Raw genomic sequence first — 21287 nt, 5'->3', positions numbered from 1 at the left:
CACACCACTTGTCTGTTACTTTGCCTTTCAAATAAACAAATCTTGGGGGAAAAAAAAATACTTTCCTTCTAGTGAACAATGGAGTAAGTCCCCAGTGACACACCTGACCTTAAGAAAGGGAAGAGTATAGGTGGCATCTGGCACAGTGGTTAAGATGCTGACTGGGGTGTCCCCATCTCATATTAGAGTGTTCTGAGTTCAAAACTCAGTCTGGTTCTCATTCCAGCTTCCTGCTAATGTGCACCCTGGGAAGCAGCAGGTGATGGTTCAAGTAGTTCTGCCACCCAAGTGTGAGACTCATACTGAGGTCCTGGCTCCTGGCTCTGGCTTTGGCCTGGCCCAGTGAGGGCTGTTGCAGGCATCCAGGGAATAAACCAATGGACAGAAGATCTCTGTCTCTCTTTCAAGTAAGATGACAATAAATAAGTAATTTTCTAACTAAGAAAGGAAGAGTAGATACAGGAAAGATAGGACTGGTAGGTTCTCTGGAACTCACCGGCAGGAGCATCATCTGGCTCTCTCTTAGGCTGGGCTTCCTGGACATTCAGGCCCCATGGCTCTCTTGCTTCCAACCAGGAGATCAGAGCAGGTTTGCAGAATGGTCCCACTGCATAAAAGGGAATTGGATGGAAAGGGTGATGGATCACAGGAGACCCTCTCAAGCTAAGGAGGTAGGGAGGGGGAAAGTCCAGGAAGGCAGGTGGGAAAGAGCGAGGGCAGGAGGCCAGACAGCCATTTTCAGTAGTCCTGAGCTGACAGAGACAAGGAAAGCTAAGAGCAGTCAAAGGCGAAAGACTGCTAAGATTCTCCGGAGCTCGGAACCACACCACAACTCAATTTTTTCAATCAGCCAACATTTTTTTGAACGCCTTAAATGGACCAGCAACTTGAAACACCATACTTTTAATCTTTACAATAACCCAGTGTGAGGTATTACTATCCCCAATTTTCCAAAGAGGACACTGAGGTGACAGATCCAGTTTGTAGTTACAGAACTAGGATGAAACCAGCTCAGGCCCCTTTCCACACACCACAAAAAAAGCCAAGAAGGTAGAAGTCAAGGTAGATAGGCATATGGGGAGATGGATGACTTACTCAGAGCAGAAAAGTTTCTGTAATTCTCTAGCATCACATCCCTGTACAGGTTCCTCTGAGCCGAGTCCAGCCATCCCCACTCATCCTGGGAGAAGGTCACCTCCACGTCCTTGAAAGCCATAATTTCCTGAAAAAACACTGTGGCCTAGAGCTGGTCCACAGCTCCCAGTTTCTGAGGAGCTGGGGCGGGGGAATGGGGCTGGCTCTGAGTGGGCACAGGATGGATATGGCAAAGGGGAAAAAGTGATCATCACCCTTTGGAAGAGTTCTAGGTCCTGGGGGATAATCTGGTCTCTGGAACATGGGTCTCTGCTCGTGAGATCACTGGACAGAGAAACTTAAGAGGAGGTATGGTACTACATCAGGCAGTAACATGGAGTCATAGGGAAGGAGCAAAAGCCCTGTGGCTCACCTGGGGCTGGGCTGTCAGGGAACTTGCTGCCATCACCTGGTCTCCTGGGCTCTCCTCTCTCGGGGTAAGGGCAGGCACCTGAGCAGCATGGAGATCTGAAGGAGGAAAAGAACCATGAGAGCGCCGCTTGGCCCTAGATGCCCCACCGAGAAGCCCACTCTTCCCCACAGAGGACTCCTAGCCCCATGAGCAGGTAGGTGTTGCTAAACACCCAGACCACAGTCCCCAGTGTCTGTCAGAGCTGGGAAGGGAGCACAGGGGGACAACAGAAGGAACAGCTGGCCAGACATGGCTCACAGAAGAGATGGAGGACACTGAGCAAAGGGCCAGGCCAGAGTGCCTCAGAGAGAACGAATGGTGAAGACAACGTTACAGGAAGTTCGAAAGATGTGGCATAAGGCTAGGGTCTTGGAGCCAGGCGGCAAGTACCGGATTGCCCAGCCAGGAAGTCACGCACTCCTATTTCAAAGGGAGGCTCCAGCTGGTCTCCCAGAGCAGAGCCACTCCTGAGAGGTGAAGCAGGGGGCCATATCTTTGTGGATCGCAGGGCTCCTGTACCCATCCAATGCACATCTGGACTCTGGACAGGGCCTGGGTCCTGGTAAGAAGAAAATTTTGTGAGATGATTCTTCATGGGAATCAGAAAGCAAACTCAAGGCTCTAGAGGTCTCACGGCCTGTCTCTAAAGGGCGGTGGGGTGGGTGAGCCAGGCCTTTACCCCTTTAGGAAGAGCACAAAGGTCAAGGAGAAAGCCCAGGGAGGCCCCTCCCACCCCTCAGCCTCCCTGGGCTCTAACAAGGGCCATGGGGAGTCCTGGTGGAAACAGACTTCAGCTTAACATAAGCACTTGGCACGTCAGTACTGGCACTGCTGTCAGTCCTCAGATGTCAGGGGGCCCTCGTCCACTATTAGTCCCAGAGAGCTCAACAGATAATGGTTCACAACACAGATACAACTCAAGCGCTGCTCTGGGCACTGACACGTAAAATGATCTCACAGGAGAAAGGGAGCTCCTCCATCATAAACCTGACTGAAACAGCAACAGCTATAGAAAGGCTCTGGTAAGTATGAGGATGAGCCTTGGAAAAAAGTCTCAGGCACAGAAATAGGGCGTGCCCATCCAAGCAGAGACCAGGAAGCAAGCACTTGTGCTCTGGAAGTGCAGAGTGCTCTGGTCTGATACAGGCTGTTCTTCATGTAGACATGAACTCAGGAGGCTACAGCCAATGAATATCGAGTTTTTCTGGCCCTGTGGCCAAAGACATTCTCTATGCTGATACAGACAAGTCTCAGCCCCTGGCCATTAAATATCTGGTAGAATGATACAGACTAAAGATCATGAACAGACCACAGCAACCATCTCCTATTCCACTCAAACCCTACTAAAGGGAAAATTACAAACTTTCTCAGCACCTGTTTTTATGCACTGTGGTATTTTTGATGATTTTATGGCTTTAAATGCATTTTAAGCATTTATGTTCCCTTTCAGAATTTGGAAGGCTTTCTCCCAGTTCCCACTGTCTTCTAATTCCTAACCAGTTTTCAGCCAGTTCAGCCCTTTCTGCTCACTTGGCAATCTTTTCACAGATTTTAAAATCTTGGAGCCCTATATGAACTGAATATAACCAAACCATAGATTAGGCCCTTTTGAACACCTCACTGTTTTAGTAACAATTATAAATAATCCTTTGGATTTTTTAAAAAATAGTACTCAATGCTGAACAAAAAAAAATTTTTTTCGACAGGCAGAGTGGACAGTGAGAGAGAGAGACAGAGAGAAAGGCCTTCCTTTTCCGTTGGTTCACCCTCCAATGGCCGCTGCAGCCAGTGCACCACGCTGATCCGAAGCCAGGAGCCAGGTGCTTCTCCTGGTCTCCCATGGGGTGCAGGGCCCAAGGACTTGGGCCATCCTCTACTGCCTTCCTGGGCCACAGCAGAGAGCTAGACTGGAAGAGGAGCAACCAGGAAAGAATCCGACGCCCCGACCAGGACTAGAACTCGGTGTGCCGGCACAGCAGGTGGAGGATTAGCCTAGTGAGCTGCGGCGCCGGCTCAAAAATGTATTTTTTAATAGTTATATCTCGTGGCCGGCGCCGCGGCTGTCCCAGTTGCCCCAGGCAACTGTCCCAGTTGCCCCTCTTCCAGGCCAGCTCTCTGCTGTGGCCAAGGAGTGCAGTGGAGGATGGCCCAAGTACTTGGGCCCTGCACCCCATGGGAGACCAGGATAAGCACCTGGCTCCTGCCATCGGATCAGTGGGGTGCACTGGCCGCAGCATGCTGGCCGCGGCGGCCATTGGAGGGTGAACCAACAGCAAAGGAAGACCTTTCTCTCTGTCTCTCTCTCTCTCACTGTCCACTCTGCCTGCCAAAAATAAATAAATAAATAAAATAAAACCAGGTAGCATGCGCGATTGATGCAGTTCATTTAAAAAAAAAATAGTTATATCTTGTACCGACAAAAGCTGGTAGACTATTTTCAGATGTGCTATTTGATCTAATTTTTATAATAAATTTGGGAGAAATGTCAAATTTGTTTCAAAAACCTTAACAGCAAGTTTCACTTATATGTGAATTATGCATGCAGAATCACACATTTTTATGAAAATTTAAGAGCTATCTAAAAAGGTGTTCTTTTTAAAAACTCTAAAGATAGACAGGAGGCATCAGCTTTCCTGAGCCCAGCAGGAGCAGAAGAATGCATGACCTGAACCACCTCTTCTCTACAGCCAGGCTCGGGACTGTTAGCACTGCTCCCAACACCAAGGCCAGATCCAGGTCCAGGTTAGGCAGACACATACTGAAAAATTCTCCGGCTTAGATCCTTTCTACATTTTCCTCTCAATAAACCAAGGCTGTGAAATGCACAACAAGGTGGCCAAGGACATTTGAGGGTATGGAATGAAGTTTAAAATTGAGGTCTTCCAATGTCCCAAACCAGGGCTCATTGGCACTTAGGTTAAACTCAGCCCCACACTCGCACACAGATTCTCAAAAATTACTGAGAATGAAGCAACACAGTACATGTAGACTGCTCTTCTGGGTTTTAACATAAAGTCTTCCACTCGAAGGTCAACAGTCCTGACCCTGAGCTCCGCCTCCTCTCCTGCACTTTCTGGATTATAGTGACTCGAGTCAAACTAGGTAATATGTAGAGATAGACTTTGTAGTTAAGTCACAGTGTCAGGTAACCAGTTACTGCCACTGATGGCTACTCTCTGACTTTATCCTGGAGCTAAGCTTCCTCTGGGAAGGTGGGGAAGGCCAGCTAAGGGGCCATGGCTCAGGTCCAGTTCTAAATTGCCCGGGTGCCATGGGATGTCCATGTTGACAGTTCAGAGGGCAGCCAAACCCCAGACAAGCTAGCTCACCAGCAGGCAAAGTTCCATGGACACCATACACGTGCTCTCACTCACCCTCCAAGATGTCTCATCAAGGTCCCTCTGCAGTTCCTCCAGCAAGGCCACAGCCTCCTCACCACTCTCGGGGCGATGCAGCTGCACCCAGGCCCGGAGCTCCCCAGGCAGGATGCTCAGGAACTGTTCCAGCACCAGCAGCTCCAGCATCTGTGCCTTGGAGAGGACGTCAGGCCTCAGCCACCAGCGGCAGAGCTCCCGGAGTCGGCTCAGTGTTTCTAAGGGCCCAGAAGACTCATGGTAGCGAAGCTGCCTGAAGAGCTGTCGGAAGAGCTCCTGGCCAGGACGGTTGAGTGTCTGTGGCCTGGCAGGCTGCACTGAAGTGTAGCCTTCATCCTCATCCTCTTTCTTGACCACCTGAAGGCGCCCGCGTTCCCTTGAGGCCTGGGCCTGAGCAGGATGGACAGCATGCCACCTGCCCGGAGGCATCACTCCTAATCAGGGTCTATCCAGCAGAGCTCAAATCAGGTCTGCCTTCGCTGTGCTGCTGCTGTGTCCTTGGGAGTATCTTCTCAGCACTGCAGTAGACATGCCGTTTGGTGAGACATCAGAAGTTACTAGCAAGAGACTGAAACAACCAACATCCCTGTTCAGGAGAGGATAAAAGAACACCCATCATCCATGGTACAGCTAGATTCTACTACTGGCAACATATCTGGATGAAAAGAGAGGAGGATACCCATATATGAACATCTGCACAGATGTACTTGCCCAGGACAAGACTATGACTAGACTTTGGATTTAGTTTGGGAGTGCCCCAAAAGCCCACGTGTTAAAGGCTTGTTCATCAGGGAGATGTTAGTGAGAGGCAGTGAACCTTCAGAAGGTGGTACAAATGCGGGTCCTTAGGTCAACACAGGGATGCCCCTTGGAAGGCAATTTTCACTGAAGTGTTGGCTACAAAAGCCTGAGTTGGGCCCAGCCACCCTCTCTGCCTCATTGCTTGCCATGTGATCTCTCCTCTGTATACATTCCACGTTCCACCACTGCCACCCTGTCAGAGGTCACACCAGTGGGGCTGCCCGTTCTTATACTTGAACCTATAAAACCTAAGCCAAAATATACCTCCTTGCTTCTTAAGTAAGCTGTGTCTGGCATTTCATTATACCAATATACCAAGTATACCACAGCTGAGCAATACAGAAAACTGGTACTAAGGAGTAGGGTCATTGCTGTAACTATACTTAAAAACAAGGGAGTGGCTTTGGAATTGGCTAACTGACAGATGTTAGGAAAGCTTGGGGGAATCAAACTAGAAAAAAGTACAATGCTGTGAGCACAGCATTCCAGGTGTTTCTAGCAGAAGCTCAGACCTGAACGCTGAAAGAAATGTGGACACTGAATGTTTGCCAATGAGGTTTCTGATGAAAATGAGGGTTCTGCTGGAACTGGACGAAAGGGTACTCTCGGTGATGGAACGAATGCATTCTTCATTGTGAGATGGACATGAATGTTTGGGGACCATGGGTGGAATGATATGACTTGGATATCAGTTTGGCTATACACCAAAGGCCCCTGTGTGAAAGGATTGGTCCCCGTGTGGTACTCCTGGAAGGTGGTAGAGCCTAGTCGAGGAAAGCAAACCCTTGGAATGTAATTTTCCCAAGAGGCCACTTATAAAAGGCTGAGCTATGCCCAGCCCAGTCACTATTTCTGTTTCCTGCCTTGCCATGTGACCCCTCCTAAGCTCATGCTCCATGCTCTACACTGCTACCTTCATCAGAAGCCAAACCAACAAGGCTGCTTAATCTTCAACCTGACCCTCTGAAACTATTGAGTCAAAATAAACCTCCTTACTTTATAAGTAGCCTGTGTCAGGTATTTCATCATACTAATAAGAAGTTAACTAATATAGTTGTCACTTATAAGCTAAGAAAATATTCTAGAATACAGGAAAATAAGTTTTGGCTTATCACTACACATTTATCAGCAATAGGGTAGATGTTGTGGTGCAGTAGTTAAGCCCATGTCCTATACTGGAGTACCTGGGTTCAAGTTCCAATCCTGCTTCTGATCCAGTTTCCTGTTAATGTGTCTCCAGGGAGGAAGCAGGTGATGGCTCAAATATTTGAGTCCCTGCCAACTATGTGGGTGACCTAGATGCAATTCCTGGATGCTTGCCCAGTGCTGGCTATCATGGGCATTTGGAGAATAAACCACAGATGGAAGATTTGCATCTCTCTTTCTCTCCCTCTCCGCCTTTCAAACAAATAAAAATAAGTAAAACTATAAACAGTGACAACTCCAAATGCTGTTGAGAAGTCAAGAAATTGGATCACTCACACATTACTGTAGGGATTTAAAAACAATAATACAACCAGGGATGAGCATAATGGTGCGGAGAGTTAGGCCATCACTTGAGACACCACATCCCACATCACAGTGCCTGGTTTGAGTTCCAGCTCCTCTACTTACAATCCAGTTTCCTGCTAATGAACCTGGGAGGCAGCAGGTGTTGAATAAACTATCTGAGTCCCTGCCACTAAAGTGGGAAACCCAGATGGAGTTTCTGGCTCATGGCTTTGGTTTGGACAAGCCCCAGATATTGTGGGCATTTAAGGAGTGAACCAGCAGACAGGAAATCTATCTGTCTCTCTCTCTCTCTCTCTCTCTCACTCTGCCTTTCAAATAAGTACATAAATAAAACTTAAACAATAAAACAAACAAACAAACCAGCACAACCATTCTGGAAGACAGGATAGTAGCTTCTTAAAAACTAAATGTACAACTACCATATAGCCTAGCACTTCACTCCTGGACATTTACACCCCCAGAACAAAAATTTAGACCCATGCAAAAACCTGTACATGACTGTTCAGTGTAACTTTGTTCATAACAGCTGAAAACTACAAACTACCCAGATGTCCTACAACAGATGAGAATGGTTAAACAAAGTAAGGCACAGCCCTTCAATGGAATACTACTCAACAATAAGAACAAACTACTGATACTCACACACAAAATATATAAGCAACTTCAGAAAATTGTAAGTGAAAAGGTTGCATACCACACGATTCCATTTATATAACATTCTTGAAATGACAAAAAAAATGGAAATGGAGAACAGATTCATCACTGCCAGGGTAATTAAAGGACCAGAGAATCAGACCAGGAGGGAAGTAGATGTGTCAATATGTAATAGTCTGAATTGATTTTTGATATTTGACTGATGTCAGCTCTCAAGGCCCATCACTGTAGCGTCTCCTTTTTGTCCAAATGTGGGCAAACCAGTAAGGTGGCCTAGGTCTCCCTCCTCTGCTGGTGGTAAGTGCAAAGCACACAAGCCTTAGCTGCACAAAAAATCCTCACCCCCGCCCCACCCCCTAACTATATTCAAAGCTAAAAGCCAGCTGCCCCACGCTGCTTTTTTTTTTTTTTTTTTTTTTTTGGACAGGCAGAGTGGACAGTGAGAGAGAGACAGAGAGAAAGGTCTTCCTTTTCCGTTGGTTCACCCCCTAATGGCTGCTGCGGCCAGCACGCTGCAGCCAGTGCACTGTGCTGATCCGAAGCCAGGAGCCAGGTGCTTCTCCTGGTCTCCCATGCGGATGCAGGGCCCAAGGACCTGGGCCATCCTCCACTGCACTCCCAGGCCACAGCAGAGAGCTGGACAGGAAGAGGAGCAACCGGGACAGAATCCGGTGTGCCAGTGTCACAGGTAGAGGATTAGACTATTGAGCCACGGCGCTGGCCCCACGCTGTTCTTTCAAGTCATTTTTAGACCTGCTTCAGAGACTGCCTTGCTTCCCTGAGAAAATCTCATCAGGTGAGGAATATCACCCTCCAGTATGTGTATAAGTCATTACAAGTTTCAATATTCAAGTCAACTTTGGGGTGGAGAACAGGGTTCATCCCATCAAAAAGAGGTGGCAAAGAGAATGCAAAAGAAAAAGATGACGAGCCTTCGCAAAGATGGAACTGAAGGTATTACTACTGAGCTCACTGGATCAAACTAAGGGTACAGGAGTTCTCTTCACTATTTTTTTTTTTTTTTTTTTTTTTGGACAGGCAAAGTTGAGAGTGAGAGTGAGAGTGAGAGTGAGAGTGAGAGTGAGAGTGAGAGGTCTTCCTTTTACCGTTGGTTCACCCTCCAAGTGGCCACTACGGCAGGCATGTTGCGGCCGGTGTGCTGCGCCAATCCGAAGCCAGGAGCCAGGTGCTTCCTCCTGGTCTCCCAAGCAGGTGCAGGGCCCAAGGACTTGGGCCATCCTCCACTGCCTTCCCAGGCCACAGCAGAGAGCTGGCCTGGAAGAGGAGCAACCAGGACAGAATCCGGCACCCCAACCAGAACTAGAACCCGGGGTGCCGGCGCCACAGGCATAGGATTAGCCTAGTGAGCCACGGTGCTGGCCTTCACTATTTCTTATGATGTCATGTGAACATACAATCATCTTCAATGTAAAAAACAAATCAACTCTCTAAAAAAGAACTGCTTCAATTGGGGGAAAAAAAAATTAGTCTGTGGGCCAGGGCTGTTGCATAGCTGGTAAAGCTGCCACCTGCAGCGCCAGCATCCCATATGGGTACCGGTTTGAAGCCTGGCTGCTCCACTTCCGATTCAGCTTTCTGCTATGGGCTGGGATAGCAGTACAAGATGGCCCATGTGCTTGGGATTCCCGGAAGAAACTCCCGGCTCCTGGCTTTGGATTGGCACAGCTCCAGCTACTGTAGCCATCTGGGGAGTGAATCAGCAGAAGGAAGACCATTCTGTCTCTCTCTGCCTCTCCTTCTCTCTCTGTGTAACTCTAGCTTTCAAATAAAATAAATAAATCTTTCAAAAAAAATAGTCCGAAATATCCATTAGGTGAAAGAAGAAATCACAAAGGAAATTAGGAAATACTTTGAATGAATGAAAAAGCACAATGCAGAGTTATAAAATGCAGCTAAAGGAGTGTTTAGAGGGAAATTTACTGCTGCAAATGCCTGTACTAGAAAAAAGACAGAGGAGCCGGTGCTGTGGCTTAGCAGGTAAAGCCACCACCTGCAGTGCCAGCATCCCATATGGGTGACAGTTCGAGTCCTGGCTGCTCCACTTCCTATCCAGCTCTCTGCTATGGCCTGGGAAAGCAGTAGAGGATGGCCCAAGTCCTTGGGCCCCTGCACCCACATTGGAGACCCGCAGGAAGCTCCTGGCTCCTGGCTTCGGATCAGCACAGCTCTGGCCGTTGCAGCCAATTGGGGAGTGAACCAGCAGATGGAAGACCCACTCTCTCTGCCTCTCCTTCTCTCTGTGTGTAACACTTTCAAATAAAATAAACAGATCTTTTGATGGCTCAAATGCTTGGGCCCTTGCAATTCATGTCGAAAACTCAGATGGAGTACCTGCACCTGACTTAGCCTGGCCCAAACCTGGCTGCTGTGGTCATTTGGGAAATGATCCAGAGGATGGAATGACTCTGTCTCTCTGCCTGTGTCTCCAGTTTTACCTTTCAGATAAATAAATAGGAAAATGTTGAAAAATAAATAAATAAATAGATCTTTAAAAAAAAAAAGGAAAGAAAAGAGAGAGGCTTCTTTCTCGTAGTGCCCTGGAAGCCAGAGATTTCTTCCATGAAGCTCAACATCCCCTCCAGTCCCCAGCTGCCAGAAACTCATGGAAGTGGACAATGAATGCAGACTCTGCTTCTGTGAGAGGTGCAGAGCCATCAAAGTTGCTGCTGATGGCCTGGGGGAGGATCTGTGGTCCCAATCAGGGGTGTGAACAACAGTGTTTCCCATAAAGCAAGGTCCAACTGTTGCTGAGTAAGGGATACATCTGTTATAGACCAAGGAAAATGGCAGATACAAAGTACAAACCTGTTTGTCATGGGGATGCCAATCTCAACCTGGAGCGAAGGATATTCCCAGACTGGCTGATACTACAGTAACTTGTAGTATGGAGACACAAAGACCCAGTAGAATCCACAAACTTTTGGGGCCTGCGCTGTAGCATAGCGGGTAAAGCCGCCACCTGCAATGCTGACATTCCCATATGGGTGCCGGTTCAAGTCCCGGCTGCTCCACTTCTGATCCAGCTCTCTGCTATTGCCTTGGAAAGTAGTAAAAGATGGCCCAAGTCCTTGGGCCCTTGCACTCGTATGAGAGGCCCAGAGGAAGCTCCTGGCTCCTGGCTTCAGATCAGCGCAGCTCTGGCCATTGCGGCCAATTGGGGAGTAAACCAACAGATACAAGACACCCCCCACCCCGCCTCTCCTTCTTTGTGTGTAATTCTTTCAGATAAATAAGTAAATCTAAAAAAAAAAAAAAAAAGAATCCACAAACTTTTTAATCTCTCTAAACAAAACGATGTCCCATAATATGTTGTAACAAAGATAAGAAAACCTAGAACCAGACCCCCAGGATTCACCGTCTTGTTACTCCACGTGACACAAATGCTGGCATACTGATCTGAAGAAACAGTACATGAAGAAGAGTAAGGGACAGGTGGCAGAATATGCTAAACTCTTGGTCAAGAGAATGAAGGAGGACAAAGAAAAATGCCAGGAACAGCTCACCACAACACAAAGGCTCCCTCTCTGACAGCTTTCACTTCTAAATCTGAGTCTACTCAAAAATAAGACCTAAGGGGTGGGCACAGTGACCCAATGTGTTAAGAGGCTCTCCCTGGGACACCTGTAACCTACACCAGAGCCAGTTCAAGTCCTGATACTCACTTCTGATCCAGCTTCCTGAGAATGAACCTGGGAGGTAGCAGATGATGGCCCAAAACCTGGGTGCCAGCCACCTGTGTGAGAGACCCGGATGGAATTCAGCAACCTTTCACCTTAAGAAACATGGGAAGAAAAAAACCAAGTTAAACCTAGAGTAAATAAAAGAAAATAAAAAATTAGAGCAGAAATTACTGCAATAAAAACAGCTGAGAAAATCAATGAAATCAAAGTTGGTTCACTGAAAAGATCAACAGTATGGATAAACTTTTAACTAGACTGATCAAGAAAAGACAATGGAAGGCTTATAAAGACCAGAAATAAAACAAGGAACCCACTACAGACCTTACAGAAAGAAAAAAAATAAAAGTACCATAATTATTTTTTTTTTTAGGGACCGTCCCCACTGAGACCCAAAAGGGTAGAATGAGGCTGCCATTTGGGTGGTGGGCAGCTGCGGGCCAGGATAATGGGAGCCTGAAGTGGATATGCGTTTCAAACGCCCGACCCCAAGAGATAGAGCCGAGGCACAGCCAATTAGCAGAGCCCAGCAACCCGAGGATTCTGGGAAGGCAGGCTCCAACGCATTGGCTTGGAAAAGCAACCCCACATCTGTCAAGGCAGGCTGGAGTGCCAGGCCCGGCTGTCGGCACATGTCAGCTTGCTGCCCATAGGCTTCCACACGGAAGGGGCCCCCGAACTCCTCTGCACTGCCGCCTCCTCCCAGCCCATAGGGGTCTTGTGAGGAGCCCAGGCACTGCTCAGGACCGAATGCATGACCGCCTACACTCTGGTCATGTGGGGATCATGAGACAGCCCATGAACTCCTCCGGGCCTCACGTGACAGTCCCTAACTCAGCCACGAGCTTATGAAAAGTACCATAATTTTTGTGCACAGATCAGATAATTTACAAAAAACTGACAAACTCCTATAAAAATACAAACTACCAAATTGTCAAGAAGAAACCGAAAATCTGAACAGACCTAAAACAAGAAACTGAATTCATAATCAAACCATCCACCAAAAAAAAGTCAATAATAAAGGCCTAAATTCCTTTACTGCTGAATTCTATCACGTATTTGGAGAACTAACATCAATTCACTAACTCTCCCAATAAAGAGAAGAGGGAATATTTCCTAACTTCTAAAGAAGCAAAACTATCTTTACTGCTAAAAGATATAATCTTATATATAGACAATCCTAGGCCAGCGCCGCGGCTCACTAGGCTAATCCTCCGCCTTGCGGTGCCGGCACACCGGGTTCTAGTCCCGGTCGGGGCGCCGGATTCTGTCCTGGTTGCCCCTCTTCCAGGCCAGCTCTCTGCTGTGGCCAGGGAGTGCAGTAAAGGATGGCCCAAGTGCTTGGGCCCTGCACCCCATGGGAGACCAGGATAAGCACCTGGCTCCTGGCTTCAGATCAGCACGGTGCGCCAGCCGCGGCGGCCATTGGAGGGTGAACCAACGGCAAAGGAAGACCTTTCTCTCTCTCTCTCTCTCTCTCTCACTGTCCACTCTGCCTGTCAAAAAAAAAAAAATCCTAATCACTCTACTAAAAGCTACTGAAATAAACAAACTAAACAAGATTAAAGATCAGAACATCAATATGCAAAAATCAATGGCATTTCTATATAATAGCAATAAATAAGCCAAAAATAAAATCAAGAAAGCAGTTCCATTCACAATAGCATCAAAAAGAATGAAATACTTGGGGGCTGGTGTTGTAGCACAGTGGGCTGAGCCTCCACCTGTGGCACTGGCATCCCATAGGGGCACCAGTTCGATCCCAGCAACTCCTCTTTCCCTCTCTGTTATGGCCTGGGAAGGCAGCGGAAAATGCCCCAGGTCCTTGAACCCTGCACTCATGTGGGATACCCAGGTGAAGCTCCTGGCTCCTGGCTTCAGATCGGACCAGCCCTGGTCATTGTGGCCATTTGGGGAGTGAACCAGTGGATCAAAGACCTTTCTCTATGTCTTTCCCTCTCTCTGTCTATAACTCTACCTCTCAAATAAATAAATAAAATCTTTATTTTAAAAAAGAATAAAATATGTAGCAATAAATTTGACAAAAGAACAGCAAAACATATACTATGAAAATCAGAAATAATGTTAGAAGACATTAAAGATCTTCATAAATGGAAAGACACTTTTTTGTTCATGAACCAGAAGACTAAATATTGGAGTAGGTATTTGGAATAGTGGTTAATTCACTACCTGGGTATCTCTATACCATATGGGTCAGAGTACATGGTTCAAGTCCCAGCTGCTCCACTTCTATTCCAGCTTCTTGCTTATGCACACTCTGAGAGGCCTTGAGTGGTGACTCAAGCACTTGGGTCTCTGACACCCATAGGGAAGACCCAGAGTTGTAGGCTTTTGGCTTCACCCTGGTCTAGCCCTGGCTCTTGCAGACCTTGGCGGGGTGAACCAGCCGATGGAAGATCTGCTCATTCGCTCTCTCTCTCTCTCTCTCTGTGTGTGTGTGTGTGTGTCTCCCCACCATTCAAAAGAAAGTAAAAATAAATTGTTCTAAGAGTAAGAGTAAATATTGCCGGCGCCGCGGCTCACTAGGCTAATCCTCCACCTTGTGGCGCCGGCACACCGGGTTCTAGTCCCGGTCGGGGCGCCGGATTCTGTCCCGGTTGCCCTTCTTCTAGGCCAGCTCTCTGCTGTGGCCAGGGAGTGCAGTGGAGGATGGCCCAAGTACTTGGGCCCTGCACCGCATGGGAGACCAGGATAAGTACCTGGCTCCTGCCATCGGATCAGCATGGTGCACCGGCCGCAGCGTGCCAGCCGCAGAGGCCATTGGATGGTGAACCAACCGCAAAGGAAGACCTTTCTCTCTGTCTCTCTCTCACTGTCCACTCTGCCTGTCAAAAAAAAAAAATATATATTACCAAGATAGCAATACTCCTCAAAATGACTTCCAGATTCAATACAATCCTTATCTGAAATATCAGCTGGGTGGTAGTGTTGTGGCTTAGCAAGTTAAGCTGCTGCCTGTGACACCAGCATCCCATAAATGTGCCAGTTCAAGTCCCAGTTGCTCCACTTCCAATCCAGTTCCCTGCTAATGTACCTGGGAAAAGGAGTTCTAGGCTCCTGGCTTCGGTTTGGCCCAGCCCGGGTTGTTGCAGCCATCTGGGGAGTGAATCAGCAGATAGATCTCTCTCTCTCTCTCTCTCTCTCACTTTGTAGCTCTACCTTTCAAATAAATTAAAAAAATCTTTTAAAAAAAAGATCAGCTGACTGCCCTATAGAAACTGACAAACTGATCCTAAAATTCACATTAAAAACAGACCAACAATCTTGAAAAACAAAGAGAACACCCAACCTCAAAACTTACAACAAAATAATAAAAATCAAAATTGTGTGGTACTAAAACAAGAAAAGCCATGTACAACAGATATAAATCCACACATCTAAGGTCTATTTATTTTTCAGAAGGAGGCCAAGATCACTCAAAGTGGGAAAAAATGAAGTCTTTTCAACACCTGGGGCATGGCAGAATCCTATATTCACACACAAAAGAATGAAGCTGGAGTCCTAGTGCACACCACACACTAACACCTACTCAAAGTATGAGGCTGGTGCTGTAGCAGGTGTTGCAGCCTTGGGCTAAGCTGCATGTGCTACGCCCACATCTTACATCAGAGTGCTGACTGCAGTCCTGGCTACTCTGCTTCTGATCTAACTTACTATCAAGGTACATCCTGGAGGCAGCATATAATGGCCCAAGTACTTGAGTGCCTACCACGTGAGACCCAGACAGAGTTCAGGTCTCTTGCTTCAGTCTGGCCCAATCCTGGCTATTATAGGCATTTGGGCAGTAAACAAGCATGAAAGATCTCTCTTTCCCTCTTTTCCTTATTCTGCATTTCAAGCAGATGGAAATAAAAAAACTTTGAGAAAAAAAAAAAAGGAAAAATCAGGAGAGAGCACTGTGGTACAGTGGGTTGAGCCTGTAATGTTGACATTCCATGAGGGCGCCAGTTCCAGTTTCAGCTGCCCTACTTCAAATTCAGCTCCCTCTGTCTCTCTCTCTCTCTCTCACTCTTTCCTCTTCTCTCTCTAACTCTGCCTTTCAAGTCCATAAATAAATCTTTAAAAAAAATAAAATCAATCATTTGGATTTCATCAAAATGAAAAACTCTTCTGTTTCAAAGGACAACAAAGTGGAGAGATCCCACAGATTGAAAGAAAATGCTGACATCATATACATATCTAATAAAGGATGTGTATCGACAACTTAATAATAAAAAATCAATTTTAAAATGGACAAAGGATCTGAACAATTTATTTCTCCAAAGAAGATATAAAAATGGCTAATATGGCCGACGCCGTGGCTCACTAGGCTAATCCTCCGCCTAGCGGCGCCAGCACACCGGGTTCTAGTCCCGGTTGGGGCACCGGATTCTGTCCCGGTTGCCCCTCTTCCAGGCCAGCTCTCTGCTGTGGCTAGGGAGTGCAGTGGAGGATGGCCCAGGTGCTTGGGCCCTGTACTCCCCCCATGGGAGACCAGGAAAAGCACCTGGCTCCTGGCTCCTGCCATCAGATCAGCGCGGTGCGCCGGCTGCAGCGCGCCGGCCGCGGTGGCCATTGGAGGGTGAACCAACAGCAAAGGGAGACCTTTCTCTCTGTCTCTCTCTGTCCACTCTGCCTGTCAAAAAAAAAAAAAAATGGCTAATATACAAACGGGCCACTCAACAGCAGTCATCAGGCAGATGCAGAGAGTACCACAATGATATCACAGCACATCTATTAGGATGGCTAGAATAGAAAAGTCAGACAATACCAAGTGTGATGAGGAACTGCAGTCACCAGAACTCTCAAAACAGTGTTGGAAATGTAAGCTGGTACAAGGAAAACAGTCTGGCAGTTTTTCAAAAAATACGGTTGCTACATAGTTACTACTGGGACCTACACCGTGGTGCAGCAGGTTAAAGTCCCAGCTTGCAGCACCGTCATCTCACATGGACGCTGGTTCTAGTCTCGGCTGCTCCACTTCTGATCCAGCTCTCTGCTAATGTGCCTGGGAAAGCAGTGGAGGATGGCCCAAATCCTTGGGCCACTGCACTCAGGTAGGAGACCTGGAAGAAGCTCTTGGCTCTTGGCTTCAGATCGGCTCAGCTCCAGCCACTGTGGCCATTTGGGGAGTGAACCAACAGATGGAAGACTTCTCTCTCTCTCTCTAACTCTGTCTTTCAAATAAATAAAACCAATCTTGAAAAAAAGTCACTACATTGACACAGCACCCAGAATAAATGAAAATATTTACATAAAAACTTGTAAACAGAGCCAGTATTGTGGTGTAGTGGTTAAGGCCACTGTCTATGACACCTGCATCCCATAATGGGCACTGGGTCGTGTCCTAGCTGCTCCACTTCCAATCCAGCTCTCTGGTGGTGGCCTAAGAAAAGTACCAGAGGACAGTCCAAGTGTTTGGGTCCCTGTAACTCACATGGGAGACCCAGAGGAAGCATCTGGCTCCTAGTTTTCACCTGGCTCCACCCTGGCCATTGCAGCCACTTGAAGAGTAAACCAGTGGATGTATTATAAGTCAGAGGGAAAGAACAGTCTATGCAATGAAATGTTTGGGCCAAATGCCAAAGCAAATAAAAACCTGAAAAATCACACAAAAATGAATTTTAGTGAAAGATTTAAACTTTAAAAGCAAAACTGAAAAAAAAAGAAAAAAAAGGAAAAAGAAAGAACTTTGGGGTAAAAATGATTTCTTAAGACGAGATCATATAACCAGCAGGTTGAGCCACCATCCACAGTGCTGGCATCCCAGCTGCTCCACTTCGGATCAGCTCCCTGCTAATATACCTGGGAAAGCAGTGGAGGATGGCCCAAGTGCTTGGGCCCCTGCCACCCACGTGGGAGATCCAGAAGAAGTGCCTGTCTCCTGGTTTCAGCCTGGCCCAGCCCTGGCTGTTGTCTATACCGGGGAGTGAGCCAGCAGAAAGAAGATATTCTCTGTCTCTCCGTCTAATTCTGACTTTCAAATAAATAAATAAATCTTTAAAAAGAGAGAGAGAAAGACAGTGATATACTATAACAGACACACTGTGGCTATAACATTAATGGCAGCCCTAAGGTCCAATTAAGCGTCCCCTAAGGCCCAATCAGGTATCTTGAAGGCCTGACCCTCATCAGCTGGCTGCATGACGCAACCTGTCCAGGGATTTCAGGGAGACAAGGCCACCTCGGCAGCAAGGCAACTATCAGCAATCTTAAAGCCAACCCTTATAAGAATAACTTAAACTACCTTTATGAAACACCTTACAACTGGTCCAGATTGAATACAGGTATAAGGCAGGGGAAGGATTCTGCACATTTTCTCTGCAAAGACCATGCTGGAACCCAGTAACAGCAAAAAGAAGCCAAATAGTCCAAGACGCATCCTCCCTGTCCCTGTAACATAGCTGATGACTCTTAAACTCCTCTGTCTGTAATTTCCAAGACCTAAGCACACCTGCAGTATCCTGTTGTTACACAAGTCTCAACAGTTGCTCTTCAAGCCCCGCCTCCTGCCCCAGCCGGGTCAAACCCCCCACATAACCCCTAGCCTGTAAGCGAGCTCTGCCTTTTGCTCAGGTTGACAACTGCCCCCTCACAGGTCTATTCTCCAATAAACCTGCTCGCTGTGGAGACACCTCCAGACTCCTCACTTCTGCCTTCATCCTTTCCCTAACAGACCACGACAGTCAACTGGTCATCTGCCACCTTGACTGTGTCTGCTCCCTGCTATCACCTTACAGCAGTGCTGCTGCAAAGAAATCGCCTGAGCATCTGTGTCTGAGCCTCACCTAGGGAAGCCACCCAAAACCCCTGAACACAATGGTGATCCCACTGAAATGCACTAACACCACCAACACTCCAACAAAAATGCACACCACAGACAGAAGTGTAAATGTACACAGGTACCAGGAAGGGTAGCGTGAAAGTCTGGAGTAAAACTAAAATGGCACATTCCTTGTGCAGCAGAAAGTCCACTTCCTTTTAAATTTTATTTCTTTGAAAGGAAGAGAGACAGACACAGGTCTCTCATCTGCTGGTTCACTTCCCAAATATCCCTAACAACCAGGACTGACTCAGGCCAAAGCCAGGGGTCAGGAGCTGTGAATTCAATCCGGGTCTCTCATGTGAGCAGTAAGGACCCAATTACTTGAGCTATCACCTGATGCTGGAATTGGAAGTAGAGCTGGTAGTTGAGCCCAGGTACTTTGATATGGGACAGGTGTCCCAAGCAGTATCTTAACTCTAAGCCAAGTGCCTGCCCCGGAATTTCACTTCCAAGAACCTATCCTGGAAAACTGCATACACAAGTATACAGACATCTGCTTAGTACTTACTAGCATATTCTCTGTAACAGTATAATGTTTTTTAAAAAAATAAAATAAACCCTACTTGTCCACCAACTGGCCTAAATAAAAATGTGGTGTTACAGGATGAAATACCTGCCTGTCTATGCTGCCTTTTATAATCAGCAAAGTGATCAAACGAGTAGTAAGTAGCTCCCAGGACTGAAGATGGTGGGCAGCTAGAAGGGACAATGTATCCCCGAGGGGCACTTAGATACACACAGGAAGCTGCAGATCAAGCAACTGTAGCAGGGTTATCCCACAGAGAGGCCGGACATGGAGGCCTTTAGCAGGAATGGTTTATTTGTGCCTGCACTGGCTTGGCAGATTTACATCCAAAGGCAGAGCCTCAGTCAGCAGGAGGTTGCCTTGTAGTCCCTTTGTTATCTCCCTTTGTTCCCTTACATGGTAACACACAATCTGGTTGAGAACTCTAAGGCTACAAGGCTGCTACAAGGTTGCCCGTGTATCCACTGATACTGATTAGGCCACCAGTTCACTCTTTGTTCCCCTTTTCCCTTGTTCTCAGAAAGCCCCTCACACAACTACAAGGCAGATGAAACACAGGTGGCCTTAGTTCTATCTCAGTTAAGTCACAACCAGACCAGAAAAGGACAGCTGAGAACAGAGCTAAGACAGAAAGTGGCCGTGAGGCAGAGAAGAGCAAAGCGCTGCGAAAACATGACAAAGAATCAAACGAACGAAACCCAGAAACCACAAAAAGAGCATCCAGCAGCAGTGAAGAGGAGACATAGAAAAGGGAGCAGCACAAGCAGTGTTTCCCTGGCATGGGAACCCAGGGATGGCCTGGAGCCAGTTCTGTGACACCACATTCTGGCTGCAAACCTGCCAACTAGGGTTCTACACGCAAAGGATCAGCTAAGTGTCCACATCATGTGGAACTCTCCAGAACTTGTCTAATATGATTCTTGGTTCAATCTGGGGAGCATCTCATCACTCATCTTCTTGAACCACAAGCTTCTTTTTTGATGAGTCAAAGTGCTCACTCACTACTGTTGGGCAGAAAAGATCCATCAGACCCACTGCCCTACTGAAATGCCTATCAATAGTCACTGAACTCACAGAATGAAGACATAAGACCAGAGCTAGGGTCTACAAGGAAGCATGAGATGGACAACAAGCTTCTCTGTACCTGTCACACAGCAGCCCACTACTCTTTGCACCAACTCACAGATGGGGTACAGTAACCCCTGAAAACATCAGCACCCCTACCTCTCACCTCTGTGAAGCAAATTTCAAAGAATTACTCCCTGTGTGACCAACATGCCAAGAGTTTGCAGAGGCCTTCCCATGGGTACACACACAAAAAGTAACATTTCTTCAAAGCTGCTTTTTTGTCCCACAGAGAGGAAACAGGTGGCTCTGACCCTGAAACCAGCTACAATCCTGTCCAGACAGCACAACTACGCATGAGCAAGTCCCAAAGGTTAGCCTTTCTCTGATTTTAATTCTAAGACATCTTCTCACCACCACCACCCAGGAGCCTAACCCTTCATACCATAAACTGCAAAGTATACTGGGGCACGTTTCTAAACTGGACCTGTGGGGGCTTGTCCTCACCCCTAATGGTGACAACAACTTCCTCTCTAGTGTATTTTCTAAGATTTATTTATTTGAAAGTCAGAGTCACAGCAAGAGAGGGACAAACCAAGAGAGAGAGAGATCTATTCCCTGGTCCATTCCACAAATGTCTTCAATGGCCAGAGCTGGCCCAGACTGGAGCCAGGAGCCTCATACAGGTCTCCCATGTGGGTGGAAGGGGCCCAAGCACTTGAGCTATTTTCTGCTGCTTTTCCCAGGCCTCAGAGCCAGCCTCTCATATCCCCCTAAGGCACACAGCTCTCCCTCACTTGGGGAGCCAAGGCCTTGGGATTTCTCACAGTTTCCTTATTTGTTACAAATAAAAAAGTGTGTTTGTGTAACTCCTTTGGTGTGTTTCTTGATCCTGCTTACCAAGAAGTGGACTCACCACTTGAGTGAGTCACCTACTATCAAAAACAGAAAAACCCCCTTCTCTTACATCTGCTCTTAAGCAATACTTACTCTATGTCACCTGCTCTCAGCAAGTGCTGCAAATACAAAAAGAAATGACTGTAAACTGAGAAGTGAAGGGGATTCAGACCAGGAGGGATACCGTCATGCAGCACAAAGACAGAAACCAACGCTCCAAGGACCAAGAAGAGGCAAGGGAAGAGCTGCATCAGAACCACACAGTCTGGGAGGCTGCTAAGGGAAGGCCCACTGTGGAAAACGAGAGCAGGGTGAGCAGCAGCATTCAAAGGAAAAAGAGTGAAGGGCTAAGGTAACCGAAGGAGACTGGCAGACACGCAGCAGCAAG

At 47.2% G+C, this 21287-nt stretch overlaps 1 protein-coding gene across 6 annotated transcripts in view; it reads right to left on the bottom strand.

The window, feature by feature from the left end:
• ZNF445 (zinc finger protein 445) overlaps positions 1-21287 on the bottom strand; it is a 55199-nt gene that overhangs the window by 7487 nt on the left and 26425 nt on the right. For 4 of the 6 annotated variants that reach the window (XM_089306573.1, XM_089306574.1, XM_051852574.3 and 1 more), the window contains exons 2-7: positions 11571-11680; positions 4921-5506; positions 1937-2105; positions 1508-1602; positions 1096-1222; positions 497-607 (exon numbers count right to left, since the gene is read on the bottom strand). In XM_089306573.1, coding sequence (XP_089162699.1) covers positions 497-607; positions 1096-1222; positions 1508-1602; positions 1937-2105; positions 4921-5349 — 931 coding nt within the window. In that variant the 5' untranslated portion in view covers positions 5350-5506; positions 11571-11680. Of the gene's footprint in view, positions 1-496; positions 608-1095; positions 1223-1507; positions 1603-1936; positions 2106-4920; positions 5507-11570; positions 11681-14640; positions 14766-21287 lie in introns of all 6 variants that reach the window. The other 2 variants (XM_089306572.1, XM_008260357.5) reach the window with 2 other exon arrangements.

This window comes from Oryctolagus cuniculus, chromosome 10, assembly GCF_051225735.1.
Source record: "Oryctolagus cuniculus isolate XC-2025 breed Fujian yellow rabbit chromosome 10, ASM5122573v1, whole genome shotgun sequence".
NCBI classification, from domain to species: domain Eukaryota; kingdom Metazoa; phylum Chordata; class Mammalia; order Lagomorpha; family Leporidae; genus Oryctolagus; species Oryctolagus cuniculus.
Note: the sequence above shows the minus strand (reverse complement) of the source record. Positions and strands in the feature narration are given on the sequence as shown.